Genomic DNA, 20,189 nt, shown 5'->3' on the forward strand with positions numbered 1-20,189 from the left:
CTGAATCAATTATGGAGAGGTGCTTTTCACATGACCCCAAACTGCTGTGGGGCCATGTGAAAAGCGTGGTTCAGATTTTGGTCAAAGCAAGATCAGAAGATCTATGGTCTGAAGAGTCTCTTAAAGCTGAGACAAATCTGATTTTTAAACCCATGAGGACTCGTAATAACTGATCCCAGGAAGTTCTGGATCTCCCCTCATCTGATCACACAACAAGGTACAATCTGACATAGGCTTTCTGTCTCTGGCATTATTAATTTTGAAATCTCTTAGCTTCTTCAAATATAGTCACTTGAAAGGCATATAAATGAAAATAATGAAAGAAATGCCAGTCTTCATTGATTTACTGAAACATCCTTTTAATTCAAGTGTCACTTCTTCATCCACCCAGTCAGAACAGAACATGGAAGGGGTTGCAGACTAAAGTGGAAAGAGCACGCACCCCCAACAAATTATTAAGAGAATGCAGAAAGTTTACAAGAAATGGAAGAAAAGGAAAACTGCCTCTTGGCAGTCACGAAGTGTAGAAAAAAAGTGAGAGCTGCCAAAAGTCCAGAAGAGTTGAAACTTGCAAAGGGAATTAAAACCAATAAAAAGATTCAGTAACATACAAATAACAAGGAAAGAAGTAGGACTGCTGAACACCAAAGTTCAGGTGGAGATTGAAAATAATCCAAACATGATCCAACACCTAAACAAATTATTTGTCAGTTTTGAATAAAAATAATAAGGAACAGGGGTGTGACTAATGGATATGAAAGTAGAAATTAACACATTGGAGGAGAAAGTTCAATTCAAACAGTTTAACAGGACCAAATCAGAGGACACACAAAGTCTTTATCTAGGTATACTAAAGAAACTGCAGGATGGGGAATAGGTCACTTACAGATTTAAATTAAAGTAATGGTGGATTCTCTGGAACTTGAAGTTCTGCAATCATGATTTAAAGACTTCAGTAACTGAGGCAGATATGATGCGTCCGTTTCAGGAGTGGGTGGATTGAATTATGTGGTTTACAATGTGCAGGTCAGATTAGATGATCACAGTGGTCTCTTCTGGCCTTAGTCTATGAAGACAAGGAATAGACAGATAAAAACAGTCACTGAAGTTTTTGAACTGTATATTAGTAGACTCTTCCCTTTCACTCAAGGAACAATCTACTTCACACAAGAAACAAGATGAAGAGGAAGTACTGTAAAGAAAGAGACTACGATGAAGAATATTATCAGTGAGCAGTTGTTTTTCCTAAATCATCTTGTTTCCTCCCCTATAGTTAATCAGAACTAAGGGTACGTCTAGACTACGTGCCTCTGGCGACAGAGCCATGTAGATTAGACTACCCGGCATAGGAAAATGAAGCGGCGATTTAAATAATCGCCGCTTCATTTAAATTTATATGGTTGCCGCGCAGAGCCGATCAGCTGTTTGTCGGCTCAGCGCAGTAGTCTGGACGTTCCGTGGTCGACATCAAAGGCATTTGTTGACCTCCCAGGTATGCCTCCTATGCCTCCATTTTCCTATGCCGGGTAGTCTAATCTACATGCCTCTGTCGCCAGAGGCACGTAGTCTAGACGTACCCTAAGTGTGGATGTACTGTGCCAAATGTTTAGTGTAGATGTAGATTTTTAAATGAATGTGCAAAAATCAGTAACTCTTAAAATTATGATAGTTACAAATACACACAAATTGTTCAGTGCAGAAGTAGAACGTAGATCCTATGTATAAAATATGAGTAAAACTCTAATACGCACCTCTAATAGCAAGTCTGTCCAGTGAGAATTTCAGATGGAGAATAGGTGTCACCATAATATCAAACATCTTTATGGGCCATGTGTTCAGGCAGATGTCATGAAAGCCAACTCACCATCCGACAATATTGACACTTTGCTAGCAACTACAGGCAGGATAGCAATGTGAACCTGAAAATACTGATATTAACCATCTTGTTAGTCTTTAAAGTGCTACATTGTCCTGCATTTTGCTTCAGCTACCCCAGACTAACACGGCTACATTTCTATTGATATTAATCACTGCAGTTGCCATGGTAGTACTGTGATTTTCAGCCCCCTTGTTTAAAACAAATGACAACATGGGCGGTGATAGCTCCTTAGTTCAATTTTAACTTTTTCAGTATAAGGTAATTATACTCAATAGGAGTATAAAACTTATTTTGGAATTAGATTATCAAGAAAAGTGGGGAAAAAATAGAAACAATCCTTTTCCAGTATGTTCTTGGTACAAACTCCCAAAAGGGGTCCGCTTAAACTGAATGCTACGTCTAGCAAAAAAAAATTATCTTTCATGGGCTGGATCAGATATTTAAAGGTTCAATGTGTTAATTAAATTGAATATTTCAATAGTGAGGATACTGGGTTATCATTAGAACTGCAGTATTCTGTCTTCATTCCACTGTAATTTGATTTAAAAAATTCCCTGGGTACTGAAATTGTTTGTTTAATCTTATGCCAAAGGTGTAGGGGATTTGTAAAATTTGATAAGTAGATATCATGGAAATAAGGAAATGAAGTAAAATGGTTGCCATTTGCCAATAATGGTAAAAACAAATACCACAGTTCTTTCATATTCTGTGCATGGGGGAAACTGATCTCTCGATTACAGTGTGTTTTACCTGTTGGCAAAAGTCAGTTTGTGATGGTGGACACTGTAGTGCACATTCTCTCACACACATATGACCAATTGCTTCTAGCTGCTTAAAGGAGTTTGTTCTGAGAGTGTTCCAATTGAGTGGAAACAGCTTTCAGTTTGCTTTTGAAAGGGCTGTGTGAATCTCTTTAGACAAGCTGCTGGACACTGCCTCTCTTAATTGTCAATCTTAGTTTCAGACCTCTTCCCTAACAGTACCTTTTGCAATTATTTGGGCTTTTCATAATCATGTTTACATGCAGATGAGTTTATCTGCAAGTTTATCTGCAATCACTAATCTATGGATTCATGAGAGGCTAATTTCAATTAAAAATCCCCCATTCAGAAAACCTCTTGTGTTATGGGGGATAGTAAAAGGGCCTTATGAAACTGGTGAAACTTATTTTTCAACATACTTACGAGTTTAAATTTATTTTAGGGAAGGTTTAGCATTTCTGCAGTGTTAAACTCTCCAAGTGAGCCATCTTTGATTTCATGTCAGTTGAACCCACCAAATACTACATTCTCTAAAGATAAAGTGGTGCTGTGAACGCATCCTAAATATATCATCGAAAGCTAGTGCTAGAATTCATCCTTAAATCAGTTAGTCATCCTGCCTACATTCTTTGCATACCCATGGAAGGGAGGCCCTTCTCTGCAAAATCAACATGAAAGGGAGCAGACTAAAAGCTTTAGAAAGTGCACCCAGCTTTTTGTTTTCTTTTGTAATCAATACAGTAGGTTCTGTTATCTCCAAGACAACCATGTCTAAAAGGCTGTCTTACTCTGTCATTCATTGCTGCACTGTAATAAGCTTGCTGGTAGGTCTGCTTCTGCAACCAACATCTAGTCAGGTTTTATCCAGAAGAGTTTTAGGATAGCCACATGAATGCATAGTATACCTATATACTCTTGCAAGAGCAGTGTTGCTTGGAATCAGGCTTAACACAAGACTTAAAATGTTTGGTTTATTGGTGTTAAAGAAATTACTTTTGGGTGCCCCAATTCTTCTGTCCACGGGTGGCCCTAGACTAGCTGCCAGCAACTGGAGCCCTAGGCGAACCATGCAATTGCCCCCCCCCCCCCCCCCATGCCACCCCAAGGGCAGATATAGGCTGAGGTTTTTGGTAAACTGGGAAGCATTTTGCCCCTATTTTCCATTTAATGTTTTTTAAGCCTATTTATTTAAACAGGCATAATTATTCGGTTTGTCCATCCGTCCAACCACTGTTTCTGAGATCAATTAAAATGGAGAAAGGAAATTTTCAGAATAGATTTGTACATGACAGCTAGACGATATTTCAGTACGATTTCAAATAAAAATGCATTACAAATGTTAATTATAATCAGGGCTTGACAAATAATGCAATCTACTCGCCTGTGGCGAGTAGATAGCAACCCGGAAAAGCCGGGTTCGGGTGATCTGCGCATGCGCAGAACGATCTGCGTATGCGCAGATGGCCGGACAGCGCGGCTGGTGAGCCCTGATTATAATTGTTGTTGTTACAAATCCAAAATAGTCCATTACTCTATCCTGCTTTAACTGCCATTACCACCACATCGCTGGGGAGAAGGGGCTGGGGATGGACTTCTGTGGCTGGAGACAGGGAGGCTAGAGATGGAGTTCTGTGACTGGGGACAGGGGAGAGGGAACAGGGTGCCAGTGGGGGGAGAGAGTCCCTTGAACCAGCCTCCTCCCTAGATTCCCCACCTCCCCTGAGGGAAGCCGGTGCACGCCTCTCCAGGGTCGACCCTCCCTCCCGTGGCACGGGAAACTCCTGCGCGCCGCCTCCCCTGGAGCTGACCCTCCCCCTCCCGAGGCACAGAGAACCCCCGTGCACTGCCTCCCCGTGGCCAACTCCCCGCGCTCCTCCTCCGGGGTCGACTCACCCCTCCTGTGGCGCAGGGAAGCCGCTGCGCTCCTTGGAACAGGAAGGGGAAGTGGCAGGGAATTTGGCACCCCATTTAACTTGGTGCCCTAGGCGGCTGCCGAATATGCCTATAGGCACAGGCCGCCCCTGCTTCTGCCTCCTAATTTATTTTATGGCTGGATTATTTCAGCTGTTTGGTTTAGCAGTATCACATTGTGGCCGGTTTTGAATTTAAAATTAAGCATCCTACTGCCACTAAATGAAGAGACAAGATGGGTGAGGAAATATCTTTTATTGGAGCAACTTCTGTTGGCAGGAAACAAGTTTTTGAGCCTTACTCAAAGCTCTGCTTGAGATAGGAGGCACATTTTATCATTTATTCTTTTCAGTGTATAGCATGTCTTTGTATTTTTTTTTTATATCATGTTCCAAATTTAAACCTCGACTTCAAAACCATACACATACTTTTAGGGGTTTAAAATACATTTAACTTGTTAACCAACTAAACAGGAGTGTTTAACAGGTTAACTGATTAAAAGGGAGGCAGGCTGCAGGGGGAGAGGGGGACTCCAGCCCAGCTGGAGCAGCCCCTGCCTGCGGCATGCCAAGACCCACCATGGACAGAGGTGCTACGCCAGCCATGCTATAACACCCCTATCCGTGATGGGCCCCCTGGGGATGGAGCAGGCCCTGCCAGTGGCGGGGCAAGTTTCTGCTCCATCCCCCACCCCTTAACCTTTCACATCCCTACTTTGCATTCCATGCTCACCTGCCCTCAGAGCTTTACTGATGGGAAGTTGTTCCATTTTTTGCTCAAAAAGAGCTAACAGTTGGGAGCAATATTCCCTGTAATCTGTTCCATCCATGTTCGGATTTTTTTTTTTTGCCCATGTGCAGAATAAAATATTTTTATGTGCACTAAGATGTGTGAATGTGCACCATCAATAGGAACAAAAAAATTAGCTGTGGGCACTTTGCTAATCAGCTGGGCAGCATTTGAATCTCTCCTAAGCAGCTGCACAAGTGCACAGCTTACAGGGAGCTTACAGGGAGCACTGGGGATGGAGGTGCTAAATAGTCCGGTGTTTGTGCTTCAGGAGCTGCACGCACTGTCCCTTGTGAAGTCAGTGGTTTGGAAACTTTTAAGTTCTGTAAATTTCACCCATTCTTGTACCAGGAGCCAGCCCTGAGAGTGGTGACTTGCCATAGTGATAGGAAACATCCGGTTAGATATAGACAAAAAACCCTCTGTTTAGCCATCAGTAGCAATGATATATTACCGTTTTAAGTATGTAAAAAACATTGGGTATATTCATAAGCGTTATTGGGAATGTTTAACAGAACATTGTATTTTGCTGAGATGGTATACACTGAAATAATTATAATGAGCAGCAGTTAATTCAATGTCTTTAGCCACAGGCTTTTTATGGCTATTGTTTCTGAGAAATTCATCAATGTTTGTGAAACAATCTTCATACACCTCTTAATTGAGATGGTATTATCTGTCTTGTGCTCTGAATGAGGCAGAGCTGATGTGGAAAACTACTGTGTGATCACATAATTAAAGATAAAAACAATGCAAATGTGAAAGGGGACTAGATTAAGGCTGCATGAGCAACCAATACATTTGGTATTTCCTAATCTTTGAATGTTCTGTCATTGGAGCTAATTGAGTAACTGGTTGTGATAGCAGGCTATTGTTCTCTGATGGCTATCTACAGGAGGGGATGAAGTAAAAACTGCACCATCAGGACTCAGACATCATGGGTTCTAAACCATGTTGTGGAGGGCAGCATTCTCAAGTATGTTAGACCAGAGGTGAAAGTAGTGGGATGCACCCCTCTGATGAGAGCCATCTCAGGGTGGACTATTTAAAAAGCCGGCCCATCGGAGAGGACAGAATGGGCCCCACAGTCTGGCCCCCATCTGACGATGTCCCCACTCCTGTTGTGGCAGGAGTAGGAGGGGAGATGGAATCAGCTGACGCAATCCTGACTTGGCCCCTGTCCAGTCACGGCTGTCTGGCTGCAGCGGCCCCATCCTGGCCAGGTAAGTTAACCCTATGCCTCTCATACAACCCAACCCTGACTCCTGCACCCCCAGTCTCCTACCTTGACTCCTGCTCCTCACCCCACACTCCCAGCCCTTTACCCTACCTCCTGCACCTGCCTTCCACACCCAATCCCTTGCTCTGAACCCCTCATACACTCCCAACACTGACTCCTGCATCCCCCCATGTTCCCAGTCATCTGCTCTGCCTCCTGCACCTGCCACACCTCAGCCTCTTGCCTTGAGCCCCCATACACTCCAACTCTCATTCCTGCACTCCCCCATATCCCAACCCTCTTCCCTGAGCTCCCCATGCTCTCTCCCCCCCCCCCCCCCCACAATAGTATCTGTAAAACATTTATTGCAACAACACCCCTCCCAGAGGGGGCGAGTTGTGATAGGACAGTACCTGTAAGAAATGTAAGTTACTTTCACTCCTGGGTTAGACACTTTTGTTCCTGCCCCACTAGCCTGTGGTTTATTTTATATCTTGTAGCATGTCCCTTGAGTCTGTTCTCTTCTGTCTTGGCTGCGTTTTCCCGCTTTGCCGCTGTCCCATCCTCTGTTCTGTAAATTCCTCCTCTGCTTTAGTTCCTCATTATCCCTTCTTTGTACAGTCCTTCTTTCTTCCTCCCAAGGTCCTCACCTTTCTCCCTTCAAGTCAGGCTGTTTCCTCCTCCTCTTCCTTTCTGCCTGGATCCACAGAAAGGAGAATGGAGAGCACAGGACTGTTTCCCTTCTTTCAGTTCTGTGTGCAGCGCCATCTGCCAGGGTTATAGCACTAGGCTGAAGCATGCCCAGGGACCTCTGTGTGGGAGGAGCAATCTGTGTTTGGCATGGAACTCTGTAGAAGTGGAGCATTCCTACAGACTTTTGTTACCAGCCTCTACTGAGCCTGTGCAAGTGGCTATTTTCAGAGATCTAGGATTCAACTCAATTTCCTCAGGGAAGCTAAAGATACCCCTTCAGCCTTTAGGGTGAGATTATTCTGCTGCATTTCAAGTCCCTGCTCCTGGAGTCCAAGCAAAGTGGAGCCTTTTAGCTCATTAACTGTAAGAAATAGTTTAATACTTTTCCCCTAACCTAATTCTTAAATAAGGATAGCTGAACCATTTTGCAGAAACTTAAAATAAAAATGTAGTCCAGGGCAGATGCTCAGCATGGAAATTTTCAACCAGAATGGTTTAAATTTAGCAAAACATTTTATAAGCTATGAAAGAAGAAGAGTATTTTTAGGGGTAGGGAAATTTTAACTAAATGTAATGCTGTTGGATGTGCCTAACAGTACAGGTTGAACCTCCCAAATCTGGGACTCTCTGGATATTGCTAGACTAAAGAGCCCTGGACATGGGAGCAACTCAAGGGCTGGAGAGCCCTGGCTGGCACAGGTGGCATCTGAGGAGCCCTCCCCTCCCTGGCCGGGGAACACCCAGTATTAGTGGAGCAAGGTAGCTAGGGAGCCCCGTTCCTGGCTGGAGAACTCCCAGTGTCAGCTGGGCCACCCTGGAGCCCCCCAGTGGCAGCAGGAACCCCCCCCCCCAACTGAAGAGCTGGTGAAAGTGGGTGGCCGAAATCCCCAGCGGTAGCCAGCAGCCTTAGGAGTGGGACAGCCCTGGCTGGGGAACACTCTGTGGCAGCAGGGCCAGCAGTGGTGAAGGGTCGTGGCGGGAACCTCAGGAGACCCTGGGGGGAAGCAGGGTAGAGAGCCCAGGCCAGAGCCCAGGAGCAGTGCAGCCAGTAGGGGAGCACTGACCTCCCCTGGTCTGGCAAACTCCCTGGTTTGGGAAACCTCAGGTCCCGAGGGTGCCACACCAGGGAAGTCCAGCCTGTATATACTTTCATATCTGTTTGAGGTCACTACATTGATCTAAAACCTATTGCAGATGGTTAATACGTTCAAATTTCACACACTGGACTCTTCCAGGTAAATTGACTCCCACCAATTTCAGTTTTGCATGTAGATGGAAGAACTTCAAGTTATTTGTTTGAAGCTTTTGAGAGAGCCATTGCTGGGAGCAAAACATAACATTTGTGGATGTGAGCATTACCATAAATGACTTGGAAGAAATCTCCCCTTCTCTGCTTGCAGTTATGAAGAGCAGCTTGTGTACTCACTAAACGTTGTCTACATTGTTGTTGTTCTAAAAGGTGCTGCCACTAGCTCCTCTGTGCTCAAAGGAACAATGGTAGGGGTACTGGCAATAAGCACCCTTGATTGTCTGGAGGTTTAAAAACAGTCATCTAGACTTGTTCTGAGCAAGATTATATGGTACAATAGGTTCAAAGTTAATGCCTTGTGGATACAAGCGTACCCACTTTTCCTACCATTGGATTAACAATGGTGAAAAATTTTAGAAAAACCCTAGGAACAGATCCTCCTCCATTGATATAAATTGTCATATCTCCATTGACTTAAGCTGATGATTTTCTCTCTAATATAGACAAATAAGGGCCAATTCTTGTAGTCCTCGTTCACACAGAACTCCCTTGGAAGTCAAGCAGTTGGAGCTTGCATACAGGCATCCCCTGACTTGTGACGCAACCAGTTCCTGGGATAGCATCGCAAGTTGGGGACATCATAACTCGAACCCGCATTTATGATCGGTGCTGTGCACCATCATAATTGCGGGCTGAGGACAGGGGTTTATGGACCCTTCCACACTTACAAAAATGGTCATAAGTGCAGGGGGTTGCAACTCGGGCCGTCGTAAGGCGGGGGTTTCCTGTAGTCATCTGGAATATTTGCAATATTCTCTTGCTTCCTTTTAGCATATTCTTTGTAGATTCAGAGTGCATCTACGTAGTAGGGCTACGTCAATTGCATAGTTTATTTCAAGATAGCTTATTTTGGAATTGGGGAGTGTCTACACAGCACTTATTTCGAAATACAGCACTCTTCCTCTGACTGCCCTTAGTCCTCATACAGAGTGTTGGCTTGACAGTAATTTGACATTTTGAAATAACTGCCTGCTGTGTAGATGCGGACTAAGCTATTTTGAAATAACGCTATTATTTTGAAATAATGTTGCTGTGTAGATGTACCCCCAGTGACTTTGCTCTGTAAAACTGACTGTATGTTTCCTTAGTCTTGGATGGCATTTATGTATTTGGATTTTGAAACAAAAAGGTTTGCTATAAAATTGTAATCCAATGATATTTTTGGTGTAACTTTCAAAGTGAAATCACCAATTAAAATCATGATTAATTTAATTATGATTGTGTTAGTATTCTCTTGTGACATTCTCTCATGTAGCATAATACAAAGAACCTTCTTAACAGTTGTAGATTTTGGTTTTCATAAGATGGTTACATTACATAGCAAGAAGATACTGAAAATAAACTCTCCTACAGCTTTTTAATGAATCAGTGACATGATATTTGGGAGTCTGGCTTTCTCAATTTAAAAGTTTTATGAGCTTTTAGATGTTTTCAAAATTTTTGTATAGACTTTTGAGAACATAAGGTTGATTTGATTAGACTCCAATCTGCATCCCTTTCATGCATTAACAAGACACTGCTAGCTGGTTCTGTTTAGAATAAGCTTTTCAGTCTTCTATAATTTCACACTAATAATGTGGCTGCCCCGCATTAGCTATTCAATTGCACAATAAATCATTTTGTTTCATGTGTATCTGCTGTTTTTAGTAAATCAGCTGATGTTATGAGCATAGAGTTTACATAAGTATGAAGACCTCGAAACTATTATTATTTTGCACACAATTTGCAGTATCAAAATAATAAGCCTAAACTAAGGCTTTTTCTCAGAGATGATGTTGGTACTTGAGTTTAATAATTTAACAGATTATGAATTGTGATTTAGTTATTTCTGTTTCATCTTAAACATTTTCATTTGGAAAGGTTGAGTGTTCCTTTCAGTAAATGGACATTAGATCAATATTTACCAAAGTCACCTTCTCAGTCCTCAAGAAATTGAGTGTTTTACATTTGTCTCATTTCATATAGTAATTTTAGTAGTTTTGGTAAAAATAGCTCCCTTCCCTTGATAAGATTGGTGAAAGAGAGAGACTGATATTCAAGGTTATTATTAAAGGTTCCCTTTGCGATTCGCTATGTTATAACTTCTCATATTTAAAATATTAAAGCAGTGTAATTTAACCTAAATTACCACTAATGATAAATACATCAATTCTTGTTGTTAAAACAGTGCCTGATAGCACAGTTATAAAGTTTTATCATTTCACAAATAAATAATTTTTCAGGCATTTATAATTTCTTTTTAACTTGCAATACAAATTCTCAGCCTAGGAATGCAAAAATCTTGAGAACTAATCATACTTGGTCAGATCCATCTAGCCCCGTGCCCTGAGTTCTCACAGTGGATAATGCCTGCTTCAGAAGGAATGAAGAGAACTAACCAATTTCAATTGATTTATCTCCTGTTATCCAGACGCATCTTCTCCTGTTATCCAGACGATTATGGGTACTTGGAACATGGAGTGGCATCTAGGGATGTAATAGTGTAGTCGAGTAACCGATAAGAATTCATGAGGTTACTCAACTATTCAGTTAAGTGATATTTAACATCCCTAATTGCATCCCTGACTATCTTGGCTAATAGCTATTGATGGGCCTCTCCTCCATGAACTTACCTCTTTTTAAAAACAAAAAAATAAAACCTATGATGGGTTGGAGGAATTGGGTGTTGATGTGGGGTAAAGGGAACCAGTGGGGAGGCAGTGCTGGAGTTTGGGTTGTGTTTGGATTCCTTGCTTGCTCTTTGTGTGATTCTAATTTAAGGACTTGAGGGAACATATTCAGTAATCAGAATTACCATGCCGATAAGAAATATTGGACATGGGGGTGAACTGGGCCTTGAAGTGTGAATCAGCACAGATCATGAGTAGAGGGAAAAGTATTTCTAGTTGCAATTAGGGTATTTTTCTTTATTTTGGTTGTTTGGTTTAAACTTCTCTGTGTGAATCCATGCCTTTCCTCCCCCATTCACTATCTAAGTTATTCCCAGAGATTTTCTCTGTTTTAATTTGTTTTTCTCAGTTGCTCTATAACACCTAGTAACCAAGTATGCTTTCTCAAGTATATCTTTTGTTTTGTTAAATAAAATCACTTTTTTATGGAGATGACTAGATTCTTGTGTCCCGGAAGACAGGAGGGGTCTGTGTGTGTCTGCCTAAGTGATCAGCTACCAGTGACTGCAGCTTGTTTTTCCCTTTTTTTAAGATCTCTTGGGGTAAAAGAACTTGGGGTATTCCATGAGAAGGAATTCAAGTGTTCTTCCTTGGGTTTTTGGTGTGTGTGGTGTTTTTTTGTTTGTTTGTTTTTAAGGTGGCAGCTTTGATGGTGGCAGCTTTTGTTTTTCTCAGAGCCAGTGCATCTGTGACTCTGGGAAGTTTTTCTTAAATAGAGCCTATAGATACAGGCAAGGTATTTAAGGCACTTGGGGTGCCAGAGTGGGGAACAACACTAACAAACCCACTTACACTTTTAGCCTTCACAGAATCTCTTGGCAATGAGTTCCATGGGTAATTTTGCATTGTATGAAAAGATATTTCCTTTAGTTTGTTTTAAACCTGGTTGCCCTTTAATTTTATTAGGTGACCCCTGGATCTTGTGTTATGCAAATGGGTAAATAATACCACTTTATTCATTTTCTCCATACCATTCAAGATTTTACTGATTTCTATCATATCCTTCTATAGTTGTATTTTTTCTAAGCTGAACAGACCCAGTCTTTAATCTCTTTTCATATAGAAGCTTTTTCATATGCCTAATCTTTTTGTTACTCTTCTCTTTACTATTTGTAATTCTAATACATCTTTTTTGAGAGAGCTTGACCAGTATTGTAGGCATTATTTATGGGGTGGGTGTACCCTGGATTTATATAGTGGCATAATGATATTTTCTATTTCAATTATCTATCCCTTTTCTAATGGTTCCTAACATTCTGTTGGCTGTTTTGACTGCTGCTGAGTGGATGTTTTCAGAGACCAATCCATTATGATTCCAAGATCTGCCTGGAGTGTAACAGCTAATTTAGACCCCATTGTTTTGTTTGTATAGTTGGGAGTGTTGTTTCCCATGTGCATTACTTTGTATTTATCATTACTGTTTTTTCTGTAAAATCTACATGTTGTGTTTTTCTTTTAAAACCAAGGCAAAAATATTTGTTTAAACTGCAAACCTTTTGAAAGGGAAAGTTGTCAAATATGTACTCCTTTATTGAGACCTTTTGTAATATTCTTGGTAATATGACTTGAAATGATGTAAGAGTGAAATGAAAACTATAAAAATCTCTCCCATGCAATAGAACACTTGGCAAATTTGATAAAGAAGCAAATCTAGAACTTTCCATCTCTGATTTCCCCAGACACCAGTCAAGCACAAATGCTTTTTTTTAGTATTTACTGCCAAAGGCAAACCAGAAAGATTACTTCCCCTCCTAGTTAAAGGTCATTTGTACAGTAAACAAAATAGTAACGAAACAATTTGCTGACCTTGATATTTTGTTGCCCTAGATGACCACTTGTTCTCCCTATATGACTGAGTTGCCCGTGCAGCAGGTTAAAGATGGACAATTCACCAGTTGAAACATTTGTGTGTATTTACATTTTCCACTTAAATTATCTACCAATGCTTGTATGACCAAGTATGAATTCATATTCCAGAGAAAGTAGAGGCTTGTTTCTGTGTTTGGAAAGGAGAGAGGAGTCCTTGATGTTTAAAGGAAGTGCAGAAATAGTGTACCAACGAGATCAGAGAAATATTTAAAGCTCTGGATACCTTTGTGCTAACAAGCTTCTCTGCCCAGATCAGAACATGCTTATTAGTGGGTTCTATAATATGAATCCTCTACTACAATAATTTTAATAATAATAATGAATCCTTAGCATTTCCATACTATCTTTCATCTTCGCATCTCTAAGCATTTTCTGAAGGTTTCCTAAATGTTATTTATTTCCAATTTGTATAAATATGAAAAATTATATTACTTGAGATAATTTGAACTTGCTCACTGAGCTTGTTTATTTAATTCAAGGTCACAGAGTGAATCAATCAGAGAAGCAGGAATAGAACGTGTATCCTATTCTGTGTTTTATACACTGGAGAATTTATTTTTCACAGTAGCATACACTTCGTTCTGGAGTGTTTCCAAAACACTTGGGAATGATGGTCTCTGATTTCCAGGTAGATGGAAGTTAATGGGGTGAGGACAACAATAGGCGATTAGATTAATTGTATATACATGCAAATGGACATAATACAGTGGGTGAGGTAGACTTGGCATGTAGTCTCCAAAGCATAATCAAGTAACTGCAAGAAGTATTTGCACCTTTCAGAGCCTTAAATATTAACAAAAAAAGGAAGTTATTTTTTAGTCCAGTACTAAACTGCATTTAGTTTTCTGGGTATTATACTTTGAAGTCAAAGACTTCTTTCCAAGACCTTTCAGACAGAGCTCTGTGCCCACACAGGCTTCCCAGATACAATCAAATGGAGTTGCCCACAATTAATTCAGTTAATTGACTATTCTGTTACCCGCTATCTAACATCCCTCGTATGGTCAGTACAAATGAAAGAGTAATATTGGAAAAAAATGCACTTCAGCAACTGAAAGGTTACATGAAAATGTAGTCACACAAAAAGTTATTGACAATTATTTAACTATATTCATAATGAAACAACTGTCTGTTGTGGGCACAAGACACATCTCTCTATTTGAAATTAAAACGTCATGAACTTAGTCAAACATTGCTAATGAAGAGCAGCAATCATACGTATTTGTGGGCTAAGAAAATTATTAATTTGACTAGTTGGCTGCTGACCCTAATGTCTTCGGTACTGTACATAGCTCAATTATGGCATCTGTTGGATGTAGGTTTCCTGTTGAAGGACAAACCTGTCAGTGCTTACCCATTAATGTTATAACTATGTAATATCAGTCCTTTGTAAGTTGGTGATTTTACAAAAGAAATTTAAAGAATTGCAAGGATTACTTAATAATGGACACTTGGTTTTGCATATCATTTTCAATGGATTCAGGCTTCCTTTGGCAGCATATAAAAGCAAACTACCAGTGTTTTGTTACCAGTATCTTAAAAAGTAACTCAAATACCTAATGTAGGGTCATAGCTGCTCAATTTCATGTTTTTAGGGCTATTTCTTTTTCCTACTGCCAGAAAGACTGCTTTTGATTTAAAGATATCCATCTCTCACAGAAGATGAGCTTTAAAGACCATATTTTAAGCCATAAGGAGAGAATCGGAACAGACTATCAATCGCTCCCAGCTATCGAATCTTCTGTATGTCAGAATTTTAACTCTTACACCATTATCTAATACAGACAATGGATGCACAGATAATCTCTTCAACCATCTCAGCTATGTGTCACATGCTTACACCCCATGTCAGTGTAAATTTTACTGTGTGGAAATGCAGTAAGTACATTGTAACATGATGCAACTGACTGACTTGGTCAGATTCACTTCTCAGCTCTCTAAGGCCCTGATTTATGCAGTTCCAGTGTAGTGAGTCAGCTTGGACTCCTGATGACCTGAAAGGGAAAACACTCTGTAAGACCTCTTGGTGGGTGGTGCCAGAACAACTCAGCCCCACCCACAGGAAGCAGAAGGGCGGGGCCAGGAGCATAAAAGCAGGGACTTAGTTGGAGCCTAGCAGCCAAGCAAGCCAGAGGTTCTTCCCAAGCTCCCATGGAGAAAGGTGCAGCTGCCCCCACCCTCTGAGAGAAGACTGGGCTGGGCTGCCTGGGCTGCTGCCAGGCCCAGAAAACTGGGCTGCCTCGAGCATTGCCAGGTCCAGAAGACTGGCCTGGACAGCCAACGCCCCTGCTGGACACAGCAGATTGGGATGCACCACGTGGACCTCTGCTTGTTCAGGACCCAGAGCCCATGGACATGCTGCCAGCATTGTTGTCCCAGGTGAACGCCGTAGAGCAGAGACTGTACCATATAGGCCCCTGGGGAAACTGGGAAGCAGCCCAGGTACAGTCGACATTGGGTTGGCTGAGCACATGGAGGTCAGCTGGGCAGTGTGTTGCGGCCAGGATCCCTGTTTGACCCAATGGCAGCCCGCGCTGACACTATTAGGGCCCAGGGTGGGATGCGGTTGAGTGGGTGGGCCTGCATCTGTCTTCCCCCTTTCCCCCCACGCCACTCGTTGCCTTCGGTGGCAGCCTGTAGGGATAAAAGCCCCTGCGCTTGTCGGCTCTGCCAACAAGGGGACCAGCCTGCTGTGGACAGGCCTGCGCCTTAAACTGTTTAAATTACTTGTATTTTTTGTTGTTGCCCCATCCTAATCAAGGGGCATGGCTTTATAAACTGCTGCCTCAGCCTCTGAACTGTTTAATGCTTGGCCCTGAGCTAGGGCCCGGGCCTTAGGACTACTATCCAACTAGGCAGTAGGCCAACGACCCACCTTACTTGTTGGTGAGCCAGTCCTGAAGCAGGGATTCCCGGGCACATTAACTAGTCAATCCATGGTGTAGTTAGTCAGCTTGGCCTTCCTCCAGACAGAGACCAGTGCATCCAGCCATATACAGGATGGGATTTAGGCATATGATTAAGATCTGTTTAAGCATCTGAGTAACTTTGATGGGATTACTCACATCCTTAAAGTTATGACCCTAAAAACCTTACAGAACTGACTTTTTTTTCTCCTCAAGATGTCCCCAAATAAACACGGTGGAGAGCCTCTGCCTTAAACCGTATGATACAAGCAGAAGAAAGTGTAGTTTGGGTTAAGAGGCTAATCAGTTAACCGATAAGTTGATGCATATCATTTTTTGTCACTAGTTAAACTCTGCCCTCCCAGGGAGACAACTGCCCTGCACTGTGGAATCTGCAGGCATGCACCGACTCCCAGCCCCATGCCCAGGAAACAGGGCCAATGCCCGGGGATTAGGGCTGGCAGAATTCGCAGTGTGGGGCAGCCAGCTCCCCAGGAGCGAGGCTGGTAGCTGGTGCACTCCGGCAGCTGGCTTATATTTCAGAGCATGGGGCTGCCAACTCCATGGAAATGGTGCTAGCAGAACCCACAGCAGAGTGGCAACCTAGGAGCCAGCATGCACCTGCAGAGCCCACAGTACGGGGCAGCTGGCTCCTTGGGAACCACAGTGGCACTCCTTCACCATCCTTCCCTCCCTACACCTGCTGTATATTAGAATTTTTAATGGTTAGGATTTGTAATGGTTATGTAGATACCATTTTAAAAGATTTTTTTTTTACACCCCTAATCTGGGTTGTTTTAATCTGTGTCCTAAATCACAACCTGGAGGAACAGTCATGTTCAGAGAGTGAAATGGACCCAAATAGCAATCCAGAGCTGGAATATAGTCCTGTTGTGCAGTAAGTAGATTGGCAAGACTTGCACTCACACTGCCATACAGATGGTATTTGTCAATTTGCTCAGGCATAGATGGGAGGGGAGGATTGTTATAGCTGCTATTGATGAACACCAAGCTCAGAATGTCTGATGACAGGTTGCTATTTCACACTTTTCAGTTTTGTTTCAACAGAAATTCAGTATGTTGTTTCACTAAACAACTTTCTCTAGTCTACGTAGCAGAAACAAATGCATTTATGTACCAGAAGTGTTCTCATATGGATATAAAATATATCATGGTTTTAGTAAGTGTCTGAGATTTATTAGAGGTGAATTGCACTTCATGAACTGGAAAGAAAAAAGAAGTCTGTCATGAATAACTTTCACAATCATGTAGATAGATTGTGAATTAGCTTTCAAGATGCCACATGTAGCTGATTTTATACAAGATTGTTCTCTATGTCTTGGGGGGGGGGGGACATTCCATCATAGAAGGAACATGCTCATTACGTAGTCACGGCAGCATGGTGTGCTAAAGTGCCGGTAAGCTGTTTTGCCATAAATTCCATTTGGAAACCAGCAGTCTTTTCTTGAAGCAAAGGATCCTGCCCAAGGTTCTTCCTGAGCTGTAGGCTGAATCCGGTGGCCTAGATCGGACCCATGGGCTATATTTTGCTTGTCCCTAGTCCAGTCTGTTCTTAAAACCTCTAGTGATTAGGATTCTAGAACCTCCCTTGGAAGCCTAATCTAGTGCTTCATATCCTTAGAGCTGTGATGTTTTTTCCTAGTATTTAATCTAAATCTCTCTCGCTTCAGATCAAGCCCATACCATATTTGAAGAGTGTTACCAGGTCCCCCTTCAATTGCCTTTTCTCAAAACTAAACATGTCCAGCTTATTAACCTTTCATCATAGGGCAGGTTTTCTAAATCTTTTATGATTTTTGCTGCTCTCCTCTGGACTCTATCCAGCTTTTCCACATTTTTCATTGTGTGGCATCCAGAATTGAACACAGTACTCCTGCAGAGTAGAATGGGACAGTTGCCTCTAGCCTTCTTTCCCTCGTGTCATATATGACACATCTGTTAATATACCTCACAATGAGCCTTTTTCACAACTGTATCACATTGTCGACTCTTATTCGATTTATGATTTCCTACAATCTCCAGATCCTTTACAGCAGTACTACAGTCTAGTCAGTTATTTCCCATTTTGTGCTTTTTTCCCTTCCCAAGTACCTTTATCTTTATTGAATTTCATCTTGTTGAATTCAGACCCATTCTCCAATTTGTTGAGGTCATTTTGAATACTAAACCTGTCTCCTAGAGTTCCTGGTGTCACTTGCAAATTTTATAAGCATGCTCTTCACTCAATTATACAAGTCATTAATGAAAATATTGAATAGTACATCACCTAGAACTGACCCTTGCAGGATCCCACTGGGGAGATACTCTCCCAGACTGACAGCAAACCATTAATAACTACTGTTTGAGAATTGTCTTTCGATCAGTTAGGCACATACCTTGTAGCAACTTCATCTAAACCACATTTCCCTGGTTTGCTTACAAGACTATCACGTGGGACAGTGTCAAAAGCGTTACTGCTGCTTATTCACATACACTAAGCTGGTAACCCTGTCAAAAAAAGAAAATTAGGTTGTTTTGTCATAATTTGTTCTTGATAAATCTTCATTATCTATTACTTATTACCCTTTTATCTTGGATGCTGACAAATTGTTCTGGTGTGTTTACAACTAGTGAAGCCTATTAATCTTTAGGTCCTCTTCGTTCCCATTTTTTAAGGATAAGTGCTATGTTTGCTCTTTTTTTTTTTTTTTAAGTCCCGTGGCACCTAACCTGTCCTTCATGAGCTCTTAAAGATAATTTCCAACTATTTCAAGATTACTTCAGCAGATTCCTAAAGTAACCTAAGATTAAATTCATCTGGCTTACTGACTTGAATATATAAACTTAATTTCATGTTTTTAATTGGTTCTTTCTCTCTTATTTTTCTTGCATTCGTGTTGAATTAACACTCTTCCTGTTGATATTAACTCTGTTGAGTTTCTGATCACTATAACCTTCATAGTGTAGACTAAAGAAAAACAGGCATTAAGTGCCTCAGCATTCCTGATGTCATCAGTTATTAATTCTGCTTCCTTCCTAATCTATTACCTATGCTTTCCTTTATCTTTCTTTCTTCTAGCTTTCTATGTTGTTTACTAGATTCATGCTTGTACTGTTCTTTTGTACTCTTTTTTTAGCAGTTTGTTCATACTTTCACTTTTTGTAGGATTCCTTTTTTTGTTTATTTTCAGGTCATTAAACAGCTCATGATGGAGCCATATTGGCATCTTAGTATTCTTCCTATTTTATTTGGATTTGAATACTTAGCAGTTATGCCTTTAATAATGTCTCCTTTTCCCTTAGATTTTCTTCCCAGGGGATTTTTCCTACCAGTTCTTGTGGAAGTCTTTTTTGAAGTCCATTGTCCTTATTCTGCTGTTTCCACTTCTTCTTCTTTTCCTTAGAATTATGAAATCAGGATTTCATGATCACTTGTACCAGATTACCTTCTGCCTTCAAATTTGGTAACAATTGCTCTATTAGATCAGAATCACGTCTAAAAAAGTTGTCTTCCTGGTCACTAAACAAAACTTGTCCCCAATACAGTCTAAGAACATACAGGAAAATGTTTTAATTTTTCAAGAGATGTCGGCGTAGTTTAAATCTCCCATTACTATCAGGTTTTTGTGTTTTGGATATATTTATTATAGAAATGCCTCGTATAGCTCCTCTTCCTGATTTGGTGGTCTATAGTTATGGCCCTACCAAATCACAGTCCATTTTAGTCAATTTCATAGTCATATGATTTTTAAAATTGTAAACTTCATTATTTCAGCTATTTGAATTTCAGTGTTTTAAGTGTAGGGGTCCTGACCCAAATAGGAGTGGGGGGGGGTCACAAGGTTATTGTTGATGGGTAGAAGTTGTGGTATTTCTGACCTTCTGCACAGCTTCTGGTGGCAGTGCTGCCTTCAGAGCTGAGCAGCTAGAGAGTAACAGCTGCTGGTAAGGAATCAAGTTTTGAAGGAAGAGCCACCACCAGCAGCAGGACAGAAATAACAATGTCAGTATATGGAATTGTCACTCTTACTTTTGCAGTGCTGCCTGTAAAGCTGAGGCCTCAATCAGCAGCTGCCACTCTCTTGCTGTCTAGTTGTGAAGGCAGCAATGCAGAAGTGAGGATGTTGTGTCATGGTATTGCTGCCCTTATTTCTGTGCTTCTGCAGCTGGGCATGATCTTCAAA

General features: G+C 41.4%; 1 protein-coding gene across 5 annotated transcripts in view; it reads left to right on the plus strand.

Annotated features, from left to right (window-relative positions):
• CDH2 (cadherin 2) overlaps positions 1 to 20,189 on the plus strand; it is a 176,671-nt gene that overhangs the window by 76,184 nt on the left and 80,298 nt on the right. For 3 of the 5 annotated variants that reach the window (XM_075920791.1, XM_006127201.3, XM_075920794.1), the window contains exon 3: positions 6,471 to 6,563. The exons of the other annotated variants lie outside the window; for them this stretch is intronic. In XM_075920791.1, coding sequence (XP_075776906.1) covers positions 6,471 to 6,563 — 93 coding nt within the window. The remainder of the gene's footprint in view (positions 1 to 6,470; positions 6,564 to 20,189) is intronic. 5 annotated transcript variants of the gene reach the window in all.

This window comes from Pelodiscus sinensis, chromosome 2 (genome assembly GCF_049634645.1).
Source record: "Pelodiscus sinensis isolate JC-2024 chromosome 2, ASM4963464v1, whole genome shotgun sequence".
Classification (NCBI taxonomy): domain Eukaryota; kingdom Metazoa; phylum Chordata; order Testudines; family Trionychidae; genus Pelodiscus; species Pelodiscus sinensis.